Raw genomic sequence first — 23,906 nt, forward strand, 5'->3', positions numbered from 1 at the left:
CTCGTTGCAGAGCACAGGCTCTAGGCACACAGGCTTCAGTAGCTGTGGCACACGGGTTCAGTAGTTGTGGCTCGTGGGCTCTAGAGCTCATGCTCCGTAGTTGTGGTGCAGGGACTTAGTTGCTCCGCAGCATGTGGGATCTTCCCAGACCAGGGCTCGAACCCATGTCTTCTGCACTGGCAGGTGGATTCTTAACCACTGTGCCACCAGGGAAGTCCAAGTCTATCTTATCTTTTCAAAGACCCCACTTTTGGTACTGGATATTGTTGTGGACTGCACGTTTGTGCCCCCCAAATCCCACCAAATTCATTTATTGAAACTAACTCCCCACAGGATGGTATTAGGAGGTGGGGCCTTTGGGAGGTAATTAGGTTATGCATGGTAAAGCCCCCAAGGTGGGATTAGAATCTTTCTAAGAGGAAGAGAGCTAGCCCTCTCTCTCCCCACCCAAGTAGGATACAATGAGAAGACAGCTATCTTCACTAGAACCCAACCATGCGGGCACCCTATTCTTGGACTTCCAGCTTTCAAAACTGTGAGAAAACCAAATTTCAAGAATGGCAGGGTCACCACTGGGCTTCAGGGACTAGAGGAATGTCATCAGTAGCATCAGTGTCAGCCTTATTCTTTCCCACTGAGTTTGGCTAAACCCTGGCTGCCAGCATCTCCTGGGCTTGTATCTTCCCAGCTTAATTTACCTTAATTTCAACTTGAAAAATCCTGGGAAGGGACTGGCCTAATTTAAGTCATGTCTCTATTCCTGTTGAAATCACTGTGGCCAGAAAAGATAAGAAACTAGAATTGGCCCAGCTTTGGTTAGGTACTTATCCTCAATCACTCTGCTAATGAAGCAGGATAGTTTATATCTGGATTCTATGTTAGACTGGAGAGAGAAATTTCCCAAGAAAGAGGAGTGCTAGTCCAAAATAAACAGAGTTCCGGAAGAAGTATCTTACAGATATATATCTATATTATATATAGATATAATGTCTTACAGATATTTACATGTAAAGGGTCTACTATATGTTTCTTAGTCATAAGACAGAAAGATCTGGAAGAAGCTATCCAAATTTGATGATGGGGTGGGGGAGGGGGGACGACTTGGGAGGTGGAGAGAAAAGCCCTTTAGAGCCAAGGTTAGGGGGAAAGGAGGAGGTTGAGTGAGGAAGGCAGGAAGTGAAAATAGGTTCATATGACAACCGCTCTGGAAGGAATACTTAAGCCATGGGATTTGTGTATATGTATGTGTGTATATCTTACACCTCCCCCCATATTAATCGAAACACTTCAGATAATTTAAATTAGAGCAGCATTTGGCATTTCCAATAAAAGGTTTTTGAGTAGTAAAAAAATGTTAAGACTTTTAGAAACATTATTAAATCATTTACTCAGTAACAACAATCAGCAGATAACAGGAACACACTGCAGATACTCATTTCCCATTTGGCCTAAATAAGCAGTTTTGCTACACAATGCTATCCTAATGTAGGTTTTTCTGTGGCCAGGGAAAACAGTATTTAAAATAGTCCATCTTTCTAAAATTGAAGTGACTATTCTAAACAGGTATTTAGAAAGGAAGTGGGAACAACTAAGGCTTAATTACTATGAAAAAACAAAACAGCACAATTACAAAAGAAAACATTTAAATAGGAAAATAAGGAAACTATACATTAAAAAATTATACATGTACACACTGTATCAAAATACCTTTTCTATTTTGGTAACCAAATTTTGGAGATTAAAAACAAACTAGTTCAAGCATTTCTAAACATAAAAACTTCAGGTTTATATTTATTAAAAACAAGATAATATCAGTTTTGTTGAAGTAATCATATATACACCATGATAAATATTTGGAATTGTGAAAATGGAAATAGTGAATAGCTTTAAATTTCCTGAATATTTTCATGGCTTAAATAATTAAACTTTTTTGTTGTTTTTTTTAAAATAAGTTTACTTAGTTTTAAACTCAGGCCAGTGTGCTTTTCTTAAAAGACAAAATACTTATTAAAAACGGTAGGTATTAAGGTTTGCACGAGCTAAAAATAACATTTACATTTGCCTAGATGTAACAATTTAAAAACATACAAATTCAAGATATAGTAGGAAAATATGTAAAAAACCACATAAAGAACCATAGCCCATTAAAAAATATAAATGCACCTTCTATATATCGAAAACTAAATATTCTGATTTAAAAGTAGCTTCTGTAAAATGTCAAAGTAGTAGGCATTGTTTGCTTTCCTAATATAATGAATAAATAAGAAATATTTCTATCTCAAACAGTACTATCAGTATTTCTTAGCAAAAATGTAGTATATACATATACATGAAAAGGCAGGCATTGATACAGGATGTTCTGCATCCAAGTTTTCGGGTTTGAGTTCCATTAAAATGTGTTCTACAACTTATAAGGACAATGCACACAAAAGTAAAAAGATGAGGTAAACGTCTTACACTTTTAAGCATTACTTGAAACTTAATACTTAGATATTCCCAATGCCTAGGCTCTAGAACGATGCTTAAAAAGTCCTCCATAATGATGATGATATGACACGTATCTGAAGCACATAACGAGCAGCAGGTTTCTTGGTCTTCTGAGTAGGCAATGATGTTCTTCCCTGTTATTACAAAGCAATCGTGACTAAGTTTTGTCAAGAATATTGCTTCAGTGTGGGTTTACATGAGGCACCAAGCTACAGTAAGAGCAGCTACAATGCCATTCAAAATTGCCATACTATAGCCCATGTGGAAAGAATGTCCAGTCAGTTTCCTAGGGGGAGAAAAAAACAAACGAAAAAAGGAAAATGTAATTTGGTATAACAAAAACACCATCAGTTTTTATCAAATATGCTTACAATCTGGAAACATGTTTCCCAAATATCTTTTATACATTAATATACAAGTTAAAGAAGAGTATTAGACATCTTCAGAATTAGTAATAGATCTGTCAAATATAAGTCTTGGTTATCAAATGTAATTTTTTCAATTTCATTACTTAGAGCAAAATGCTCAGTTTGATCCCTATAACTTCTTTACTGTGCCTCACAATCACATGCGTGTACCATCACCTAATTCTAAGGTACGTATCTTGTTACATTACAAGCATGTTCTTTCATTTAAATTAGCATTGTGTTTCCCCACTCTCTTGTTCTCACTTATAACTTAAAATACATATTATTTCAAGTATTTGTCCTGTTTGTACCATTTTTTTAGATTACATGAAGGAATTCTACTTTTTCTTTGAGCACTAAAAACAGCACTTGTCCATATGTGAGTCATAAATCAGATTATGTCTTTTATAGACATTTCAGTTCTCAATAGGTTACTTAAGTGGCTTTCAGTGAGTTCCTAGGTGTCAGCAAAGACACTGTTTAATGGTTACTATGAGAGCCAAATAGCTCATGTGACATTTGTTCCCTCTATCAAGCAGCAATTTTACTTATTTTACTACATTTTCTTAACACTCCTTGCACTAATTGTATTGCAATAATACTCTTTGCTTATCCTAATAAGGATGAGACATACTAAAAAGAATAGAAGGTAGGGTCCAACTGGTGTCAGAGACAGAAAAGAATCTTCTCACGGGAGCAATCCAAATCAAGGACATATGAGGAGGTACACACCAGCAGTACTAAGAATGGAAAGTCCTAAGTAATAAGGGCCCTGGGCTGAGAGGGTTATCATTCTCCTTGTCCTCTTCTTTCCTAAGCACAGATCAAAGCCAGGGAAGTACTTAGATCAACATTAACATCCGAAGACACCTCATTATAATGATTTCCAGTCCAGTAAGATCAGTGGCAGAGAGTATAGAAGATACTGTCTTTGAAGAACAACCCCGTTGCATTCACCTGAGACTATAGAAGACCCTGACGTATCCTGATGGCCCCCTGTTTTGGTCCATGGGAGTTATTATTTACTCTCTCCACTCAATCTTACTCAACTGGGACTAGTTTAAGATGCTTCTCATGTGCCATTAAGGGCTAATCTACCTAGCTGTATTACCTACTGTACGGTAAAATAAAATAGATACACTAAATGCTTTGCTCCTTTTAAAAAAAGAATTCCTCCAAAAATTGATTAGGAAAAAGAAATCTAATCATAACTATCAGCATTATCATTCACTGTAAAAAAAAAAATACTACTGACCTGAGAACATTTAAATTCATACTAACAAAGTTAACCATGGAACAGAATTTCAGGAGTTAATTGTTCTCTTCTACTAGTTTGAGAACCTGCATTCCCACAAAAATAGAAGAATCTCTAAAGTACAGTTTACTGAACTTTAGGAAATTATAATAACTACAATGTTGATATAATTGAACTTTACTGAGATATACAAGTTCAAATGCTTAGTAACCGTCACAAACCAGGCACAACAAGGAAATCTAATGGCAATGAAGAAATACTCCAGAGCAGTGATTCTTAGTCTTTCTACCATCTCAAACACACCATACTCCCACGGGGAACGTTGTAGCCATTGTCACACATGTACTGCCAGGCAAGGGACTAAAAATCTGACAAATCGCTTGATTTAAAGCTCCTTTTCAAACACCCACCGTGATTTTTCTCCCGAGGAAGATACAGAGAACCCCTGGTAAGTCTTCCCTCCTATGCCTCTTGTGATCTTTGAAGTCCTGTAAAAAGCTGAAGGTATCTTGATTCCCCTTTGTCAAAGCCTTTCATTCATTTCTTGTAGAGGGCACATTTTGAATTGAAAAATTATGACTAAGTATGGTGCCTATTTTACTCAATCTCTCTTTATATATATGCATTTTACTTTTTAAAGTATACACACTAGGGCTTCCCTGGTGGCGCAGTGGTTGAGAGTCCGCCTGCTGATGCAGGGGACACGGGTTTGTGCCCCGGTCCGGAAAGATCCCACATGCCGTGGAGCGACTGGGCCCGTGAGCCATGGCCGCTGAGCCTGCGCGTCCGGAGCCTGTGCTCCGCAACGGGAGAGGCCACAACAGTGAGAAGCCCACGTACCGCAAAAAAAATAAAAAAATAAATAAAATATACACAGTAAAGTGCAAATGCCTAACATATATACAGATCAATGAATCTTTATTATGGTATACCCTCATGTACCTACCATCCAGATCAAATACAGAACATTTCTAGCACCAGAGAAAGCTCCTTTGTTCCTCTCCCCTGTCAATATCCACCTTCCCTCACTCAAACCCTCAGATAACTACCACACTGTCTGCTATCATGATGACTTGTTTCACCTGCTGTTGAAACTCCATTTACATGGCATCATGATGTATTCTTTTGTGTCTGCATTCTTTCTCTCAAGTAGTGTTTGTGAAATTCATCCATGGTGCTGTAGTAGCACTGGTGTGTTCTTCTGTATTACAGTTTAGTACTCCATTGTATAAAAATACCAAAATTTATTTATCCAGTCTACTACTGGGAATTCAGGTTGTTTCCAATTTGGCGCTCCTATAAAGAGAGCTACTATGAACATGATACTATGTACACACCTGTGGTGGGTGGTAAGCATCTGCACTCATTCCTCTTGGGAAGTCCTAGGAATGCAATTGCTGGGTTATAAGGTAGATGTATGATAAATGTGGCTTTAGTAGAAAGCATCAAACATTTCCCCCAAATAGTTGATTACTTTACACTTCTACCAACAACATATGAGAGTTTCAGTTGCTCCACAGTGTCACCAACATTTAGTATTGTCAGTCTTTTTTAATTTTAATAGACCTACAGATTTTGTTGTTGTGGTTTTAACAGTTATTTTTCTCATAACTAATGTATTTATTGCCCAATTATTATTTCATATATAAATGTGACTGAGAAAATAAATTCATGATGAAATTCTTTCCAAGTCATTCTCTCCTTATACCTAAAACATATTGTACAGATTAATTTCCCTAAAATACCCCTTTGCTCAAAATGCTTTTTTGTCAACTGGATATAAAATACAAGTGAGCAGAGCAAAAAACAGAGTTAACAAGGTCAACTTTCCTTGATGTCAATTTTCAAAGATGTGGCAATGGACTAGCAAATGAGATACTGTGGTATAAAGGGAAAAGGACAAAACCAGGAGAAGTGAACTTACACACTTAAGATTTCATGGTTATCAAGTAAAGGACTGGATCAGATAAACTTAAGATCCCTTACAGTTTTAAATTTCTATGACTATTCAAGTAGCAAAGACAGAATAAGTAAAAACGCTTGAATGAGATTATGTAGTTTTTTTCCTACCTATTAAAATTGGTTAATTCATCAACATTACCTGTGCTTAAACTGAAACAATGATGTAGGGAGTATAACTATCAATACATAAATATTTTAGTCCCAAAGAATCAATCCAGGAGACACACAAATATAATGAAAATTAATATATGACCTCACTTAACATACTAATCCAAAATTTTAAGACCTGACTATTCAGTTGACCATTTAAAAATAGGTAGAAAAATACACAGAGAACTCAATGACAAAACCAGAATGTTTCCCAAAGTAAATGTTAGGATTCTTAAATATGGATTTTATTATCCTGAGATAAAGTTCTAGTCCACTGCAGTACATTTGTGAAATCAATATGGAAATGGGAGATATTGCTCAATAAGAAAAAATTACTAGAGAAAACATGGTTACAAAGAAAGGCTCATTATAATAGAACTATTTCCATATCCTAAAAGATTAGTTATAAAAAGGTACTATTTTGTTTTGGTTCTAAAGAATTCCCTTCTAAGAATAAAGAATCCTACAAAAAAGTACTCATGTGGTTCCTATTAGTGGTTAAGAGTTCGAGCTCTGTAGCTAAACAGAGATGGTTTGAGGGCCAAGCTTTGCCACTTACAAGGGGTATGAAGCCAGAATTATTTGACCTCTGAGCCTCAATTTCCCAAAATGGAAATGAAAATAAAATCTACCCTTATAAAGTTTTTATGAGAATCAGGTGTCTGGCACATACCAAATGATCAATAAACGTTAGCCACTATCTAGTACAGAAAAGAAAGCTTCGCTACAGATGAGATTTTAAAAAATTCTTTTCATCTTCTACTTCAACTCTTCCTTCCTTCTAAGTAAAACACCTAAATCCAGACCCATCCCCAATCCAAAACAGAGAAAAAAACAATAACATACAGGCAGACTCAGGAGGTGGAGGGAAGAATGAGACTGAAGAATTATAGGTTTGTGTGCATTTCTGCTTGGTATTACCCTCTTCCTATGAGTTCTTAATCACTCCTCCCTTTATAATTCACTAGAGAGCTCAGACTTCCACTATTTATATCTAGATTTTGTAGTCTGGAAATGTACTTTCTAGCAATATATTTATATTTAACAGAAACTTGTAAAGTGAATAAATCATCATATACCTTAATTATTTTCATTTATTCAGGAATGGAATACATTTCAAATTTAAGATTCAAATTAATTCAATGATTCTGGCAATTTAAGTGACTATGCTCTTACTTTTGAACCACAAATAAAAGCACTGAATAAGCCACTGTCAAAAGTTTCATATAAATTACCTTTGTTTATTTAAGAGAGAGACCAAACAGATTAGCAGCTTTTTTTTCATTTCATGTTGTTTATTGTTTTTACTCTAGCCTTGGTTTGGCTGACTCCAAACTGAATCTCTGTACTACATACTAGACTCCACGTTCTTGAAATCTTCATTCCTTACCATATTAATTCCTGTATTTCCTTTCCCTCACATATATTCCCACATTTCAGACATGTTTTTATGACAGAACTCCTGCAATTTAATACAGTAGCATCACTGCCAACTGATTTTGCTCTAAGCAGAAAGCTCTCTGCTTGTCAGAATAGGAAATTATATTAAAGTCCTACATTAAGAACCAGCTGGCTATTTGTTTCTGTGTCTGACTGACTCAGTAGGAGACAGGATGAACTAGCTGGTACTAATCTATTCCTTCTTCACACATCTGAGCTGCCTTTTATTTCTCATTCTATACCTAGCCAAGAAATCTCTAATTCCTAAAGAATTTTAAGCTGTGTGAGCTTGGTTGGAGTAACTATCAGTTCTTTATCTGGAGTCAAAAGTTCTTAAGCCAAACCCAAAATCTGAAAGAAAATACTAAACCTCACCATATTTCAATCACTTACCAAGCATTTTTTATGTTTCTTTCAGAAACACAAAATGATACAACAAATTACTTACAGAAATTGCTGGGGAACTGTGTGTATTCCAAATAACTTTACCAGTGTTATTTAAGAAATAAGGGTTAGAATTTCAAAGAGAAAGCTTTCTTCACTGAGGAAATGCTATATCTCTCATTTAGAAAAAAACATATATTACATTCACCCTTTATACTCTAAAGTTCTTTATTTTATAATTTTCTTAACTTTCTTTCCATTATTTTACTTCACCAAAATTTACAGTATGAATTTCCTATATCAGGCATTATATATGGGAGACAGAGAAGTAAGCAAGAATCAATGTTGTCCTCAAAGATGTGTCTAGTCACACAGTGTGCTAAGTAAAGTTCTGTAGACAGCATTACCTGGAAGACAAAAGAGCCATTCGATTTGTAGAAGGGGAGAGATTTTAAAGAAGAGTCAACACCTGAGCTAAAACTGAGTATGACTAATTTAGAGTTCTAAACAAATACAATATGTGCAGAAGCAACACACAATGGAGAATGCAGGAAATCGTTAATAGTTTGGTATGGTGAGAGTGAAAGACTTGGAAAGCTAACTTTCATTCCACAGGGTGTTTAAACATGGCTCTATTATTTACAGGACTACTTTAGCCTACCTGGAAATCTAATTCCCCATCTTTAAAATAAGGTTAATAATTCCTCTCTTTAGTGTTCCTGTGAAGACTAAATGAGTTACTATTAACAAGCACTTGTTGCAGTGCCTCCCATTTACTGAGAACACGATCATAAACACAATAAATGTCAACCATTATTTTTTATCCTTGACTGGCTGGAGTTACTGGGGGAGAAGGAAGAACTGAAGGTGATGCCAGGTTTCTCATTTGAGTTACTGGCTGGATGAAACACCGTTCACCACGATAGGGAACCCAAGAGAAGGTACAGGTCGGTGGGAAGTGGGAAATAATGAAGTCAATTTAAGATGTGCTAAACTGCAAATACCTGTGGGACACTGAAGTAAAAACTCCCAGTAAGCAACAGGAAATACAAATGAAAACCAAAAGGAAGATTCTCAGGACAGAGGCTCAAGACAGGCTAGACAGACTAAGAAATTTTTGGCCAGACTTCTGCTACTCAAAGTAGTAGTTTATGAAACAGGATGCCACAAGTGAGAAATAGTGATCAGAAAGCTGGACAGGAGGGAGTGATGCCAGAGAAATTAAGAAAGAAAGGCATTTCGAAAAGGAATGATAAACCGTTTCAAATAATGGATTGAAAATGAAAGTTAAATTTTGTAATTAAGAGTTCTGCAGGCAATTCAAGGAGAAAAATTGTAGTGTAGGAGTGAACACATGACACATGTGGTAGCACCTACAGTCACTGTGAAACAGAGACTATCTCTTCTCTAGTCTTATAAGATATTTAGCTATGGAGAGATCTGGGCATGAGGATTTTTTTCTCTAACACAGGAGAAACTTGAATGTTTAAAAAATATCCTAACAAGAATATTGGATATAAAAGGAAAGGCTGAAGGTATATGAAAAGGGGAGGTGCGGTGGGAAGCGGGGGCGGTGGATCTACAACAAAGGAAGTAAAATTGGGAGAAGAACACTTTATTCTGAGATAAAAGGAATGGGTGGTATGATGAAAGTGGATGTAAATTTAAGTTCGTAATCATGAAAGGGGGAGGGAAGAAGCAGGAAGTACTCTCATGATGACCTTTCATGAAACTGGAAGTGAAGTCCACTGAAAACTAAAATGCAAAGTGAAGATTTGGAATAGCTACAGAAAAAAATGGGAAAGGGATGTAAGACAGACGGATGGATGATTGATAGTGCTAGCTAATACGATTCTAGTTCAGACTACAAAGGTTGTGAACTCTAGTTACTCAGATCTTACTTTGGATGATTCAGCTCTGCCTCTTGATCCATTTTATATGGAACATCACAGCCCTTGGCCTACTTTAGAATGGATTTGAGGTCTTCTGCTTTTACAACATTTCGTTAGTTCCAGGCTCTCTCCTACCTGACCTTTCTTTGACCTCTATAACTTTGCAATTTTACAGGGCAGGCACTTCATCCTTCCTTCTCTGTACAAGGCCTGGTAAAAGGAAGCTAGTTTTACTTATAGTTCCTAGTCTATTTCTTAACCCTGAAAAATTCTTCCCATTCTTGGCAAGGAAGTAACTTGTAGACTCGCAATCTAAAAGAAGTGAGTAAAATTAATACAATGGGTTTTTTTTATAACTCATTTATTTTGTTATAATTTTAAACATCCTCAAATTGTAAGCTTTCCTGTTCGTTCAAACAGCCTTTAGCCGACCTTTCATCACTACTTCATCATCATCATTTATTCATTAAAACTCAGATATTCAGGAAAAGTTATTATGTTCACCATTTAGGTGTGCAGTAATTAGTATAAATTAGTATAAATTAGTGTAAAATGAGATTTTTAGAAATGTGTGTTACATCCTAACAACTATAAAACTAACCTGAACAAACAAGCCCACTCCATCTTACACTGAATATATATAAACATATATATACTTTTTAACCAAAAATTAGAAATTTTTTATAAGCAATATCTAATTTCAGAGTCGTCTCCTAAAGGAGGGCTTGGCAAGCTAAGGTACACCTATCCTGCCACCTATTTCTTTTTATTGGAACATAGTCTCACTCATTCCTTTAAGTATTGTCTTTGGCTGCTTTGGTGCTACAATGACAGAGTTGAAGAGTTGTAACAGGGACCACATGGCCCACAAAGCCAAAAATACCACTTGGACCCTTACAGAAAAAGTTTGCCAAGTTTTGTCCTAAAGCCTTCCTCTTCAAAGTGTACTCCAGAGATCAGCAATATATTGGCATTGCCTGGGACTTTCTTAGAAATTCAGAATCTCAGACCACACGCCAGACATGCTGAATCAGAATCTCTCTTCAGCTAGAACTTCTGGTGATTCTAAGATCCTCAAAGTGAATACTACCACTATCTGGAAATATATAAATTAGCAAAGAGATTTCCCAGGAGATCATCACTTGAAAAATCTATCCCAATTGCTTTCTACATGAAAATTTCAAAAACTACTATAGTTTTAAACAAAAAAAATATATAAGTTGAACAAATACTTTAAAAACTTGTTTGTTTCATTGTATCATCATGTTCCCATACAGATTTTGACTTCTTTAAAATGTTATATGACAGATAACTCAAATAAGAAATCAGGTAAGACTATGCAGGAATTAAAAAAAAAAATTCCCCCATTTGTCCCTCTCTTCTTTTTGTATATATTTACCTTGCTAGGACAGTTGGCTACACATTGGATGTATTGTATAAGTGTGTATGCATATATACATTTGTATTTCTTTCTTTTTTTTTTTTAATACATTTGTATTTCAAAGTAACCTGTCAGGATAAAATACAGCAAAATGTTTTTTTAGAATCAAGTACCAGAGAATAAGACTAAAACTATCATGTTAGCTAGTTTACCAGATTTTAAGGTATAGTTATATTTGGGTGGAGTGATGTATTTCAAATGCATATACCACACAAACCATATACACACATACATATGTGTGTGTGTATATATATATATACACACACACAGTCATAAGGTTTTAGTAATCAAGACTACAAATATAGAATTATTTTAAAAATATGTGTGATATGATTATACTATTATAAAAACAGAAATATTTGCATGTGTATAGATTTTTTAAAAATCTGAGGTATAATTCCCAGTCTGTTAACACTAGGTAGTTCAGAGTTATTTGAAATCAGATTTTGCAGCCTTTAACTTTCTGAGTTATATAATTCTGTGATGCATGTATTAATTCTGTAATCATTAAAAAAAAACCAGTAAGGGGAAATTTTAAATCAGTCACTGTCCTAGCAAATAAATTTCTCAATTATTATTTAAAATAGAAAATGCTATTAAAATATAAAGTCGTGGGCTTCCCTGGTGGTGCAGTGGTTGAGAGTCCACCTGCCGATGCAGGGGACACGGGTTCGTGCCCCGGTCCGGGAAGATACCACATGCCGCGGAGCAGCTAGGCCCGTGGGCCACGACCGCTGAGCCTGCGCGTCCGGAGCCTGTGCTCCGCAACGGGAGAGGCCACAACAGTGAAAGGCCCGCGTACCGCAAAAAAAAAAAAAAAAAAAAAAATATATATATATATATAGATATATATATAAAGTTGTGAAGTTGTGAGAAAAATGACTACTGGCTTCAAGGTTTCATGATAAATCTGAGGTAAAGACTATCTGGAGAAACATATACTTAGAAGATGTAAAAAGTGAGGAAAAAAGTATAAAATGTATATACACTTAATGTTGAGCTATAATGTATCATTCTTAATACCTAGAAACTGATGTTGAACATTTTAAGCATTTACTCCATTGCCTCATTAGCCCTGTAATTAGGCTAATGATGTGCATTATGAATAAGTATCAGTTATAAAGTAGCCACCATTTTAATGGAGCAAGTTGATTTATCAATCTACACAATATGTTATAATGGAATTCAAAATTTCAGCTTTAAGGATTATCTCATTTTTATTTTGTTTTCCCCATATACTCCTTCATTATCCTTTTAATGTCCATGGGATCTGTAGTGATGTCCCCTCTTTAATTTCTTTTTTTTTTTTAATTTTTATTGGAGTATAGTTGCTTTACAATATAAAGTGTGTTAGTTTCTACTGTACAGCAAAGTGAATCAGCAATACGTATACATATATCCCTTCTCTTTTGATTTCCTTCCCATTTAGGTCACCACAGAGCACTGAGTAGAGTTCCCTGTTCTATACAGTAGGTTCTCATTAGTTATCTATCTTATACATAGTATCAATAGTGTTTATATGTCAATCCCAATCTCCCAATTCATCCTAACCCCCCTTTCCCCCTTGGTATCCATACGTTTGTTCTCTACATCTGTGTCTCTATTTCTGCTTTGTAAATAAGATTGTCTATACCAGTTTTTTCAGATTCCATATATATGTGTTAATATATGATATTTGTTTTTCTCTTTCTGACTTACTTCACTCTGTATGACAGTCTCTAGGTCCATTCATGTCTCTACAAATGACCCAATTTCATTCCTTTTTATGGCTGAGTAATATTCCATTGTATATATGTACCACATCTTCTTCTTCCATTCGTCTGCTGATGGACATTTAGGTTGTTTCTATGTCCTGGCTATTATACATAGTGCTGCAATTAAGAATGGGGTGCATGTGTCTTTTTGAATTCTGGTTTTCTCTGGGTATATCCCAGTAGTGGGATTGCTGGGTCATATGGCAGTTCTATTTTTAGTTTTTAAAGGAACCTCCATACTGTTCTCCATAGTGACTGTATCAATTTACATTCCCACCAACAATGCATGAAGGGTTTCCTCATTTTTAAAAGGCTTTCTTTACCTTAGCACTAAGTTTCCTAGCTATACTGCCAACGTCTCTGGTCCTACTTCTGCTTCTCAAGCATAAGGTTAGTCTTTATGATCTCTTTAATCCCTTCTGGATCTCAATTCTGCAATAATTATGCCTCCATATATACACTAAAGTCCTTCATCTAGAATTTTACCGACTAGAACTTTTAATTGAATCACAACCCTATGCTTTGCTGGTGTGATATTAACTAACTTAATAACGTACAGGCTCTGAAAGATCCTAACAATGAACAAAGTTCCTTAACATGGAATTAAAATGTATACATTTAAGATATCTCTCATTGTACTACAACTCCCTGAAAATCAGTCAGAGAGAAATAAATGTATATCTGGTTGGATGAAACTGCATACTAACCTACACTCTACTTTACTTATATGCAGCAGTCTACTTGGTTGCAAATTGAATTATGTCAGACATGTTAACTTTATTCACCAGTATATCGAGGTAGCAAAATGCCTTAGGATATCTATCTGTCCTGGACACTACCTTGGTTAGACAAAGTCGTTATTCATTAGAAAGTTAGGCCAAACAGTACAAAAAGTACAAGAAAAATGGGATTCCCAAGCCTTTAGATTTCATGAGTCAATTTAAAAATGATTTTTTTTTTTTAAAAAGGAAGTAACTGACTCCATGTTTTGTTGTCAAACTTGTTTTGCCAGGAACAGGTTTGAAAACCACTACAATCTACTATCAGCATAATTTCATACAAGAAAGAGCATCTTATTATCAAAAGAATAAAAAGAATAACCAAAAGGATAAAGATCTCAAGATAAATAACAATTAGTCAACAAAAGATAATTGGCAACCAGTGGTAGGCCATAGTCAGATATCCAGCTTGAAAAATCTCAATTAAGGAAAGGAAAGAAAAGCTCTGGGACTATATCTGCTTTATCATCTGATGTATCTGTTGCTTTAACTAGTAAAGTTATACTTTTGCCTATGAGGGTAGGCATCATTGTTTTTAACCCATTTTGGAGAGAGGAAATTAAGGCTCAGAGACACCAGCTGACTTTCTCAAAAGCTCTTCTGGCAGTATATGGTATAGCCTGCATTTGGAAGTCACTTCCTGACTTATAAGCCCTTTTTAATATACCAGGCTGCCTAGTAATTTATAAAGATTGTTGAACACACAGAAAGGGTTCCAAGTTCAACACTGCCACGTGCTATCTCTTATGTATTTCTTATCAGTGCTATTCTGTACATATGGATACCCATGTCTTTTCAGCAGCCCAAACATAACACATTGTAAATTAGCATAAGCAAAAGCCATAGCAAACAGGTGCAAACACTTACTAGCTATATTGCTTTATGAAAATAACGAAGAAACCAAGAATATTTGATGAGTTCTTATAAGATTTTGTTACATCTATTTAAGTCTCCATTCAGAACTTTAATAGAATATATTTTATAAGACACGCATATATTTTAACCTTCACTTCAATAAGCCACAGTGTGGTGCCATCAATACATTCATTAATAGTGACAGCATTACAACTGCTGGCTCCAAACAGTCCCTAGATAATGAAACTTCACGATACTCAAATATCAAGGCCAAGTTCTTGATCTATCTCTTTTGTCAGTAGTTTTTCCTCTCCTACTGCAATTAGCCATCTGATATCTGTTTCATCAGTCCATGGCAATAAAGAATCTGATCTGACAAAGAGGCAGCCCTCCAAAGTCTGTATGAAAGAGTCATAGCATCAATTTATTGTGCTCAATGTTAAATCTAGTGTGCTTAGAAAAGAAACTTCTAATTTAAATACTAAATCACCCACTTTTCCTGACCTTCAAGACTTATATTACTGCCCAAGAACCCACAACCCCTTTTCTATTATGATTTTACTATTCTGTTTTGTACTGTATTTTAACCCCCAATAATTAAGGCCCCTAATGTCAAGAAGAGCAAGAAGTCAGAGAAGACCCTTTAATAACATAGAAAAATAAACTTAATGTTGAGTAGAAAGGGTATTATTATAATACAGCAATGGCAATCCTAAATCCTGAATCTGCTTCCCTCCTACAACAATAGTAACAACAAACACATTCATATACAAATGTAATGGAGATTTAAATGTTTCAGCATCTGATTACACCCAGAACTTTACACAGAAAATAACACATGAAACAGTATCAGATCACATGTGTTAATTTTTATTCTGTAAAATAGTTACCAAAAAGAGTTTACCAAAAAGCAATTCGAATGAAAATCAACTGTTCCCATTTCTTTCTTACTTCAAATTTACTTTGCAAATACCAAATACCACTGTAAGAAAATACAATTTAAAAAAAAAGCTGCATAAAAATAAATTTAAACTGAAGTTAAAGCATGTGTTTATTGACATTGAGTGTCCTGATATTTACCAAATACCATTAGTGGTTGGAAGAAGAAACATAAAGGTGAATAATTCAGAGTGATCTAGACAAAAAGACCAAGAGCATCAGCAGTAGATACCCCTGGTTTGTATATTTACTATGAAACACTGTAGATTGCCAATCAAATTCTATAAATTATATTTTAAGCAGGCTTTAGTGAAGACACTACTCTCTACCTTAGCACATCCCTAGAAATCATGACATAATAACCAATAATTGTAAAGGTTCCCTGCATTTTGACCATAAGTCCCACATCAAGTAAGTCATAAATACAAGCAATAATACATTTAAAAGCAAATACCAAACTTCAAACTTCTCTACCAATATAAAAGTGAATTTATGCTCTTAGTTCTATAAAACGAACATCCAACTATGCCTTCCTATCTGCCTCATTTTAGGAAATACACAGATGTGACCATCTCAGAGGCACTCAAAAGACAAATACTAACTTTGATTTTGAGTCTAATTATATCAAAAATACAGTATTTTGCTTATTTCTGATAATTCAAAATGGCTACTTCAGGGATAATTTTGAGGGTTTTGGTCTCTTTTAAAGCTATCTAAGAAAACTTAAAATGATGTCTACTTTTTCCTTTAACAAGTATTCCTATATCCTTAATAACTTGAAATACAAGCATTGGTTTTTCCTCCTTGGAAATGAGTCTCTGTGGGTATTACCAGCACAAAATAATAGTCCTATCCCTATAATGAAGTAACACCCTTAACTTATTTAAGAATACTGGCCCTTAAAAAAATTGGTCCTTGAACTCTGACTCTACGTAAAAGTACTATAAGATAGACAAACTTAATGATTTATTTAACTATTTTTCATATCACTTTTTTTGACTCAATTACAAAACTAATGAGCTGTCTACATTGTGCTTTTTGCTAGACCCATCATATATATTATCATTTCCCCAATAAATTTATTTTTAGACTATAAAGTAACATTTTTACCCTAGCCTGGACCTATTATAATCACTGAGTTATTTATTAGCAAGCTGATAATTATAAACCTGCAGCCACATCACTGCACCACTAGATGGGGCTTGTGCACACGTAATGTGAAATGCGAGAGCAGTCATTCTGAAGGGGAGAACTCTGATCACTGAGAGAAAACAGTGAAGGAGAGAACAAAGAGTGAGATTTTAAGAACAGATTTTAATTGCATTTGGCAATATCGCATTGGCAAAAATGTCATAGAGCAAAGGCCCACAGCAAGTGCCTTTAATTGTCAATAAAATGATGCTGTTTCAATTAGTGAAATTCCTCCTGTTGATTCTTTTCATAATAAAAAGGAGGTGGGCAAACAAAAACAATAAACATAGAGTTAGGTGCTAGCTATGACACATGCAAATTATTTGGCTTTGTGCAAGGTACTTAAATTCCTTGGGACTCAGTTTCTTCATCTGTTAATAAAAATGATAACCCCTAAGGATGACTTAGCAGAGACTCAGTTCTCCCATAATCTTTAATAGGAATGTCTAAGACATCCCTAGCAATCCTAGAGTATTCATTAAAAAGTTGTACTTGTTAGGAAAAACGCAACTTTGGGGCACATCTCCTATCCATACCTATCTTCATCCCCAACCAGGAGGACTTAAATAAAAGTTCTGGTGCTGGGCTTCCCTGGTGGCGCAGTGGTTAAGAATTCACCTGCCAATGCACGGGACACGTGTTCGAGCCCTGGTCTGGGAAGATCCCACGTGCCTCGGAGTAACTAAGCCCGTGTGCCACAACTACTGAGCCTGTGCTCTAGAGCCCACGAGCCACAGCTACTGAAGCCTGTGCGCCTAGAGCCTGTGCTCTGCAACAAAAGAAGCCATCACAATGAGAAGCCTGCACACCGCAACGAAGAGTAGCCCCCCATTCACCGCAACTAGAGAAAGCCCACGCCAGCAACGAAGACACAACGCAGCCAAAAATAAATAAAATAAATTTATTAAAAACTATAATATATATATATTTAATATATATATATTAAAAAAAAAAGTTCTGGTGCTGCCATCGGCCCAGCCTGGAAACAACCCAAAGATTCTTTCAAGCTCTGGGTTCTCTCTGAATGCAGTATCTTTACATGGGTAGGTCACATATTTATATGCATTAACTCCTGGAAACTATAATTAAAGCAGATCACCATAATGTGAAATATTGATTACATATACACTGCTAAATTTGCCTGCTTGGAAATCACTAACAACACCCAATGAGTAAACAGGGAAAACTAATGAGAAGTGAACTAAAGATGTTGATTAAATAGTGTAGGAAAACAGGATAATGAATTATAAAGTAGCAAGAAGTAGGCAGTGCCTATATAGATACTCCAAGGAATCTAAAGTTACTGCCTCTGCCTCTTATTAACACTTTAACAGATTTTCAGAAACAACTAAGAAAATAATTTAAAAGTACAATTGAACCAAATTTTCTTTTCCACAAAGTAACTGCATCCTAATGGAGTTTGCATATTTGACATTGCAGTATAACTTCTAACCCAGAAAAGTTTGCAAAGTGAGCATGACATCCATCTTTCTTAAAATACGCCTTTGAAGCCCATTAAGTACCTGACTGAAAATACAACTTGCAAACTTTTTTAACCATCTTATTTCCTAAAGGTCTGTGCCTATGTAAAAGTGAAAGTTTCTAAGCTGTATCTGTTATGGACTATGTTTGTGTCCATTTCCTTACCACCAAATTCATGTCAAAACCTATTCCCCAATGTGATGGTATTAGAATTTGGGGCCTTTGGAAGGTAATTAGGATTAGATGAAGTCATGAGAGTGAAGCCCTCATGAATGGGATTTGAGATGAGTGCTGTTATAAGAGTCACAAGAGAGCTTGCTTCCTCTCTCTGCTCTCTGCCTTGTTAGGATACAACAAGGTGGAGGCCATGTGCAACACAGAAGATGGACCTCACCGGAAACTGACCATGCTGGCAGCCTGATCTTAGAATTCCAGTCTCCAGACTGTGAGAAATAAATTTCTGTTGTTTATAAGCCACCCAGTTTATGGTACTTTGTTACAGCAGCCTGAACTAAGATAATATCTAACAAATAGGAAACAGTAAATAAAAAAACTTTTTTAATGAGTACAAAGGTTTTCTTTTTTTTTTTTTGCGGTACGCGGGCCTCTCACCGCCGCGGCCCCTCCCACTGCGGAGCACAGGCTCTGGACGCGCAGGCCCAGCGGCTACGGCTCAGGGGCCCAGCCGCTCCGCGGCACGCAGGATCCTCCCGGACTGGGGCACGAACCCGCGTGCCCTGCATCGGCAGGCGGACTCCCAACCACTGCGCCACCAGGCAAGACCTCTTCTTTAATTAATAAATTAATTAAATTTATTTTTGGCTGCGTTGGGTCTTCGTTGCTGCACGTGGGCTTTCTCTAGTTGTGGTGAGCGGGGGCTACTCTTCGTTGCGGTGCGCGGGCTTCTCATTGCGGTGACTTCTCTTGTTGTGGAGCACGGGTTCTAGGCACGCGGGCTTCAGTAGTTGTGGCTCGTGGGCTCTATAGCGCAGGCTCAGTAGTTGTACTGCATGGGCTTCATTGCTCCGCGGCATGTGGGAACTTCGCAGACCAGGGCTCGAACCCGTGTCCCCTGCATTGGCAGGTGGATTCTTAACCACTGTGCCACCAGGGAAGCTCCAAAGGTTTTATTTCTTAACTCCCCTAATGAATTATTGATCCAAATTGTGATTTCATTAAATGTCTCATCTAATATTTACTACATATCAATAAAGATTATTATTTTCTTCCCTTCAGGAGTTTATGTTCCTAGGGAAGTACAACTAATTGATAGCCATAGTAAACATGGTCTTCTCAAATTTTTTTCCCACTTCTACTAATTAGTTTTAAAAAATGCCCTTGTATTTTAATCTGCAAAGGAGAACAAACGACTTTTTTTTAACAAACCAGTTAGACCTGATTATTTTATTCTCTTCATGCCTTATATTCATGGAGTTAGAAACGGAATATTTTAAATAATAATCCTAATCTTAAAAAGAAAAAGTAAAGGGCTTCCCTGGTGGCACAGTGGTTGGGAGTCCGCCTGCCAATGCAGGGGACACGGGTTCGTGCCCCGGTCTGGGAAGATCCCACATGCCGTGGAGCAGCTGGGCCTGTGAGCCATGGCCGCTGGGCCTGCGCGTCCGGAGCCTGTGCTCTGCAACGGGAGAGGCCACAACAGTGAGAGGCCCGCATACCGCAAAAAAAAAAAAAAAAAAAGTAAAGAGAAAAGTCTCTTCATTTTATGTCTCAATTATCTTGCCTTTCTTTAGTTTCTAATTAGTTAAGCAGACCCATTAATAAATTATCTTAGAATTTAGCCATCATTTGTTAGATTTCCCTTAAAAGATAGATATATATAATGATTGGTCTTTAAAATATATTTAAAACATTGAAAATTCCAAAGAAATATTCCAATAGAAAGAGAATAGAAATATTCCAATAGAATAGAAAATGTTCCAACAAAATGTTAAATAAAAAATGGATTACAAATATGTATATTGTGATCCCAGTTTTAATTTTTAAAAATATGCTAAGAATGGAAAGATATACATTAAAATGTTGTGTCACTTTCTCTAATTATGGGTTTTCCCATTATTTTTATTTTTGTCTTTTGAATTTTCAACAAAGAACTTATATTACTTTTATATAATCAAAGAAAATATTTATATTAACATCACTTTATTTTAGATAACAAAAGAATACATAACCTATTATAAAGATATTTTTATAAAAGTGTGATATTACAAAATAATAAAATATATCAATCTGATTTCTAAGAAAATTCAGTCTGAAGATTTCAACTTTCTCAAAAGGTAGAGAAGTTGTTTCCCTGTACAAGCACTCACTCTACTGGTGACATAGAGAATACTTATATTCTGCCATTTCTGAAGTAATTGCATTATTTTCTACAAACGCTAGAAGGCAGGGTTTTCACTATAAAACAACTGTACCAATCATCACTATTATATGCCTTTCTGGGTCTGTGGTTTCTGTTAATATGTGATCAAATATCACTGTATTTATTATATGTCTTTTTTAGACTGTACTTCTATTAAGCATACGATCATTTTAAATTACAGTCTGACTCTCGTGAGATTTAATAGCTGATTTATCATATATAAAATTAACATCTCTACTTACATACTGAAAGGAATTCAAACATATATGTACACACAATGTACCTATTTCAAAACTGCATTTTTTGGATTGTATTAACAAATATGTAAGTCTCTGATCTGATACCATCTCATGTTAAATTTGAATGACTAATAAAGACGTTGAAAACTGAGGCCCATCTGGTTCTAGTCTAATAAAAAACGCAAAGATAATTTTTAAGAAATTAGTTAAATACCCTCAGAATTCCAGATCCTTAAGAGAACAGAAATGCTTTTCTCTAACTCCAAAAGCATCTAACATATGAGTCTTAGGAATTCTGGTAGTAGTGGAAGAGAAGCTGAGAGGGAAAATGACATTCCAGGAAGAGAGAACAGCAAGAGTAAAGCCATGGCATCTCAAAAGTTCGTAGCTTATTTGGGGGATGTCAGAATAATCTGATATGTGGCTACAGGAGAGGGTACACTGGAGAAATAGCTGAAGATAAAGTTGGAAAAGTAGAGTAAGGTGGAAAAGTAGAGTAAGGTCACTTGGGGAAGGACTGTTAAGCTATACTTGGGAGCACAGACTTTATTTTGAAGGCAATGGGAAAGCTGCTGAAGGCTTTTAAACCAGGGAGAGCTGTGACTAAGATCTGTTTTTAGAAAGGTTATAATATACAGGACAAATGAGAAGAGTGAAAGCTTGTAGTAGGGGACTTCAAGGAGTGAAGTACCCTAGCCAAGATCTGAAATAGAGCAAAAACACTGTGGGTGCTAAGACAAAGTATTCCAATAACACCTCAAAAGGCAAGAATGACTAGACTTGGCGAAGGGATATAAATACAGTGAAAAAGGGTTTCAAGCCTTGATAAGTGAGTGGATACTTATGTCTTTAAGACAAATTGAAGCTTTAACAATTCTAAGTGCCAGGTGCTTTCTGAATCCAGGTTGCAAAATCTACTTAATACCTGGAAATGTACGACTAGAATTCAGGGGAGAAGTGAGACATAAATAAGTAAAAGAAAAAAAATAAAATTAAGAGTTTTTGTGACTTATGAAAGTAGTCTCATTATGTCATCTATATTAGACTCATACCCCCTATTAAAGTAACTAATTGATGTCAATGAGCAGCAATAGAATATAAATTTGAACTGAGAGCAAAATTAACTTTCCAACTGAATGGTACCCATGTAAACTATGGGATGGTACTGCACCGTTAGGTATAATTTAGTCAATTTAGATTATTAATTAATCATTATCCACTCAAAATACACATAAATGTATTGGCAGGTATGTGATTTATGTTACATTTACAGATAGGGATTTATTAAGATGTTTAAAATACACTTATGCACTTAATTTGAAGTGATTAAACTTATTTACAGAGTCCCTCAAATAGATTTTATTTTATCTCCACGAGTTGTCCATGGGGTGGGCTGGAACTGGTAGTAACAACAACAGTAACAACTATAATACTCTTAATAACATACATATCATTAACAGAATTTATTTTCTACTCTTCATTCTCTCCCCCCACTCCTTCCACCCTTAGTTTGTAGAATAAACTAGAGGTCTTAGATGCTTTTATTTGGCAATTTATAAAACCTGAGTCTTCCCAATATAAATAAACTAGATTAGAATGCTGATTACTGAATTTTCTGGAACTCTTTGAAACAGAAAATATAGACCAAAGAAATATAATGTTTCACTATGAAACGCATCTAATCTGGTCTAGACATATAAACTGGGTGCCATAAATGCTTGCTAATTATTATACGAAGTTTAAATCTGAGGAAAATTTCAATCCAATTATTAAACTGTTACAAGTCTGACTATCTACGCATGAATCTTGTAAAACTTTCATACTGCTAACATTAATTCAGCCTTCATATACTGTTTTAAATGAAATTCCATCCCAAAAGGACAAATAGCCATCAAAGTTTCCTACTTATTAGATTATTCCTTGAATTAATTTTTTTAGACCACCATTGAATTATCTACATACAGAGTTTAAAATATTCTTCTCCACTTATCTAAAGGCTGAGCCAAGCTGAAAACTTTGAGTCATCTGTATTTTATAGATTAAAGACTGGGGCCTCAACGTATTATCTCACAAGCAAGCAGCCTCTTGCTTCTATTTTAGTAGGTTTCAGCAGAATGGCTTGGGGAAAAAAAAAGAAGAAACAGGAATACTTACTTGAACCTGGCAGGTGAAAGAGGAGTAGGAGGAAACATTCCTGGTTCAAAAGAATCAAAATAAGTCACTGTCCAAGAAAAGCTGCAGCAGGAGAATCCGGCAGTTAGGGATATTATAAGTAGAGTCCAGAATCCTTAATGGGAAAAGAAAGGGGAAAACTTGAATTATTAACATCAAAGCAATTTAAATTAACCCAGTAGATCATGTTCAGAAGATCACACGTATTTCTGATCTTCTAAATTATATGTAAGTGATAAAAGAGATATGAGCTTAGTAGAAGCTCTCCCATGTGGAAGTGTAAAATATTAAAGCACAACTGGAAGTCATATCATTGAATATTTTAATTCAATTATAATTTACTATGTGGAAAAGAGTACAAATTCAACTTAAAAATATAACTTTTAGCTTCAGTTTTATAAAATTCAACTGTGGAAAAAATGGCAAAACACTTCACTGTTAAAATGGCTTGCCCTTTTTCATTTAACGTTGTGATTATAGCTTGCTGCCTTTTATTACTTAGTACTAAGCGATCCCTTTCCATACCATGCACTATTGACATATGAATCAATTTTAGTGTCTACTCTTTATAGCTTTCCTATAAACATTACAAACCAATTCTGATTATTTAACCTTGCTCAGTATATGAACAAAAGTTAATGTCCAATTTATAAATGAGCTGGGATCCTAGACTTTATTTTCAATCACACTGGAGCTG

At 35.6% G+C, this 23,906-nt stretch overlaps 1 protein-coding gene across 3 annotated transcripts in view; it reads right to left on the reverse strand.

Annotated features, from left to right (window-relative positions):
- Positions 1-1,368: 1,368 nt before the first annotated feature.
- ARL6IP6 (ARF like GTPase 6 interacting protein 6) overlaps positions 1,369-23,906 on the reverse strand; it is a 44,509-nt gene continuing 21,971 nt past the window's right edge. Inside the window, exons 3-5 of one of the 3 annotated variants that reach the window (XM_027131345.1) lie at positions 23,192-23,324; positions 5,487-5,531; positions 2,662-2,773 (exon numbers count right to left, since the gene is read on the reverse strand). In XM_027131345.1, the coding sequence (XP_026987146.1) occupies positions 5,513-5,531; positions 23,192-23,324 (152 nt within the window). In that variant the 3' untranslated portion in view covers positions 2,662-2,773; positions 5,487-5,512. The other 2 variants (XM_027131344.1, XM_027131346.1) reach the window with 2 other exon arrangements.

The sequence above is a fragment of the Aethalodelphis obliquidens genome, unplaced genomic scaffold, assembly GCF_003676395.1.
Source record: "Aethalodelphis obliquidens isolate GAN/ISIS:26980383/991018 unplaced genomic scaffold, ASM367639v1 scaffold2, whole genome shotgun sequence".
In the NCBI taxonomy this organism is placed as follows: Eukaryota; Metazoa; Chordata; class Mammalia; order Artiodactyla; family Delphinidae; genus Aethalodelphis; species Aethalodelphis obliquidens.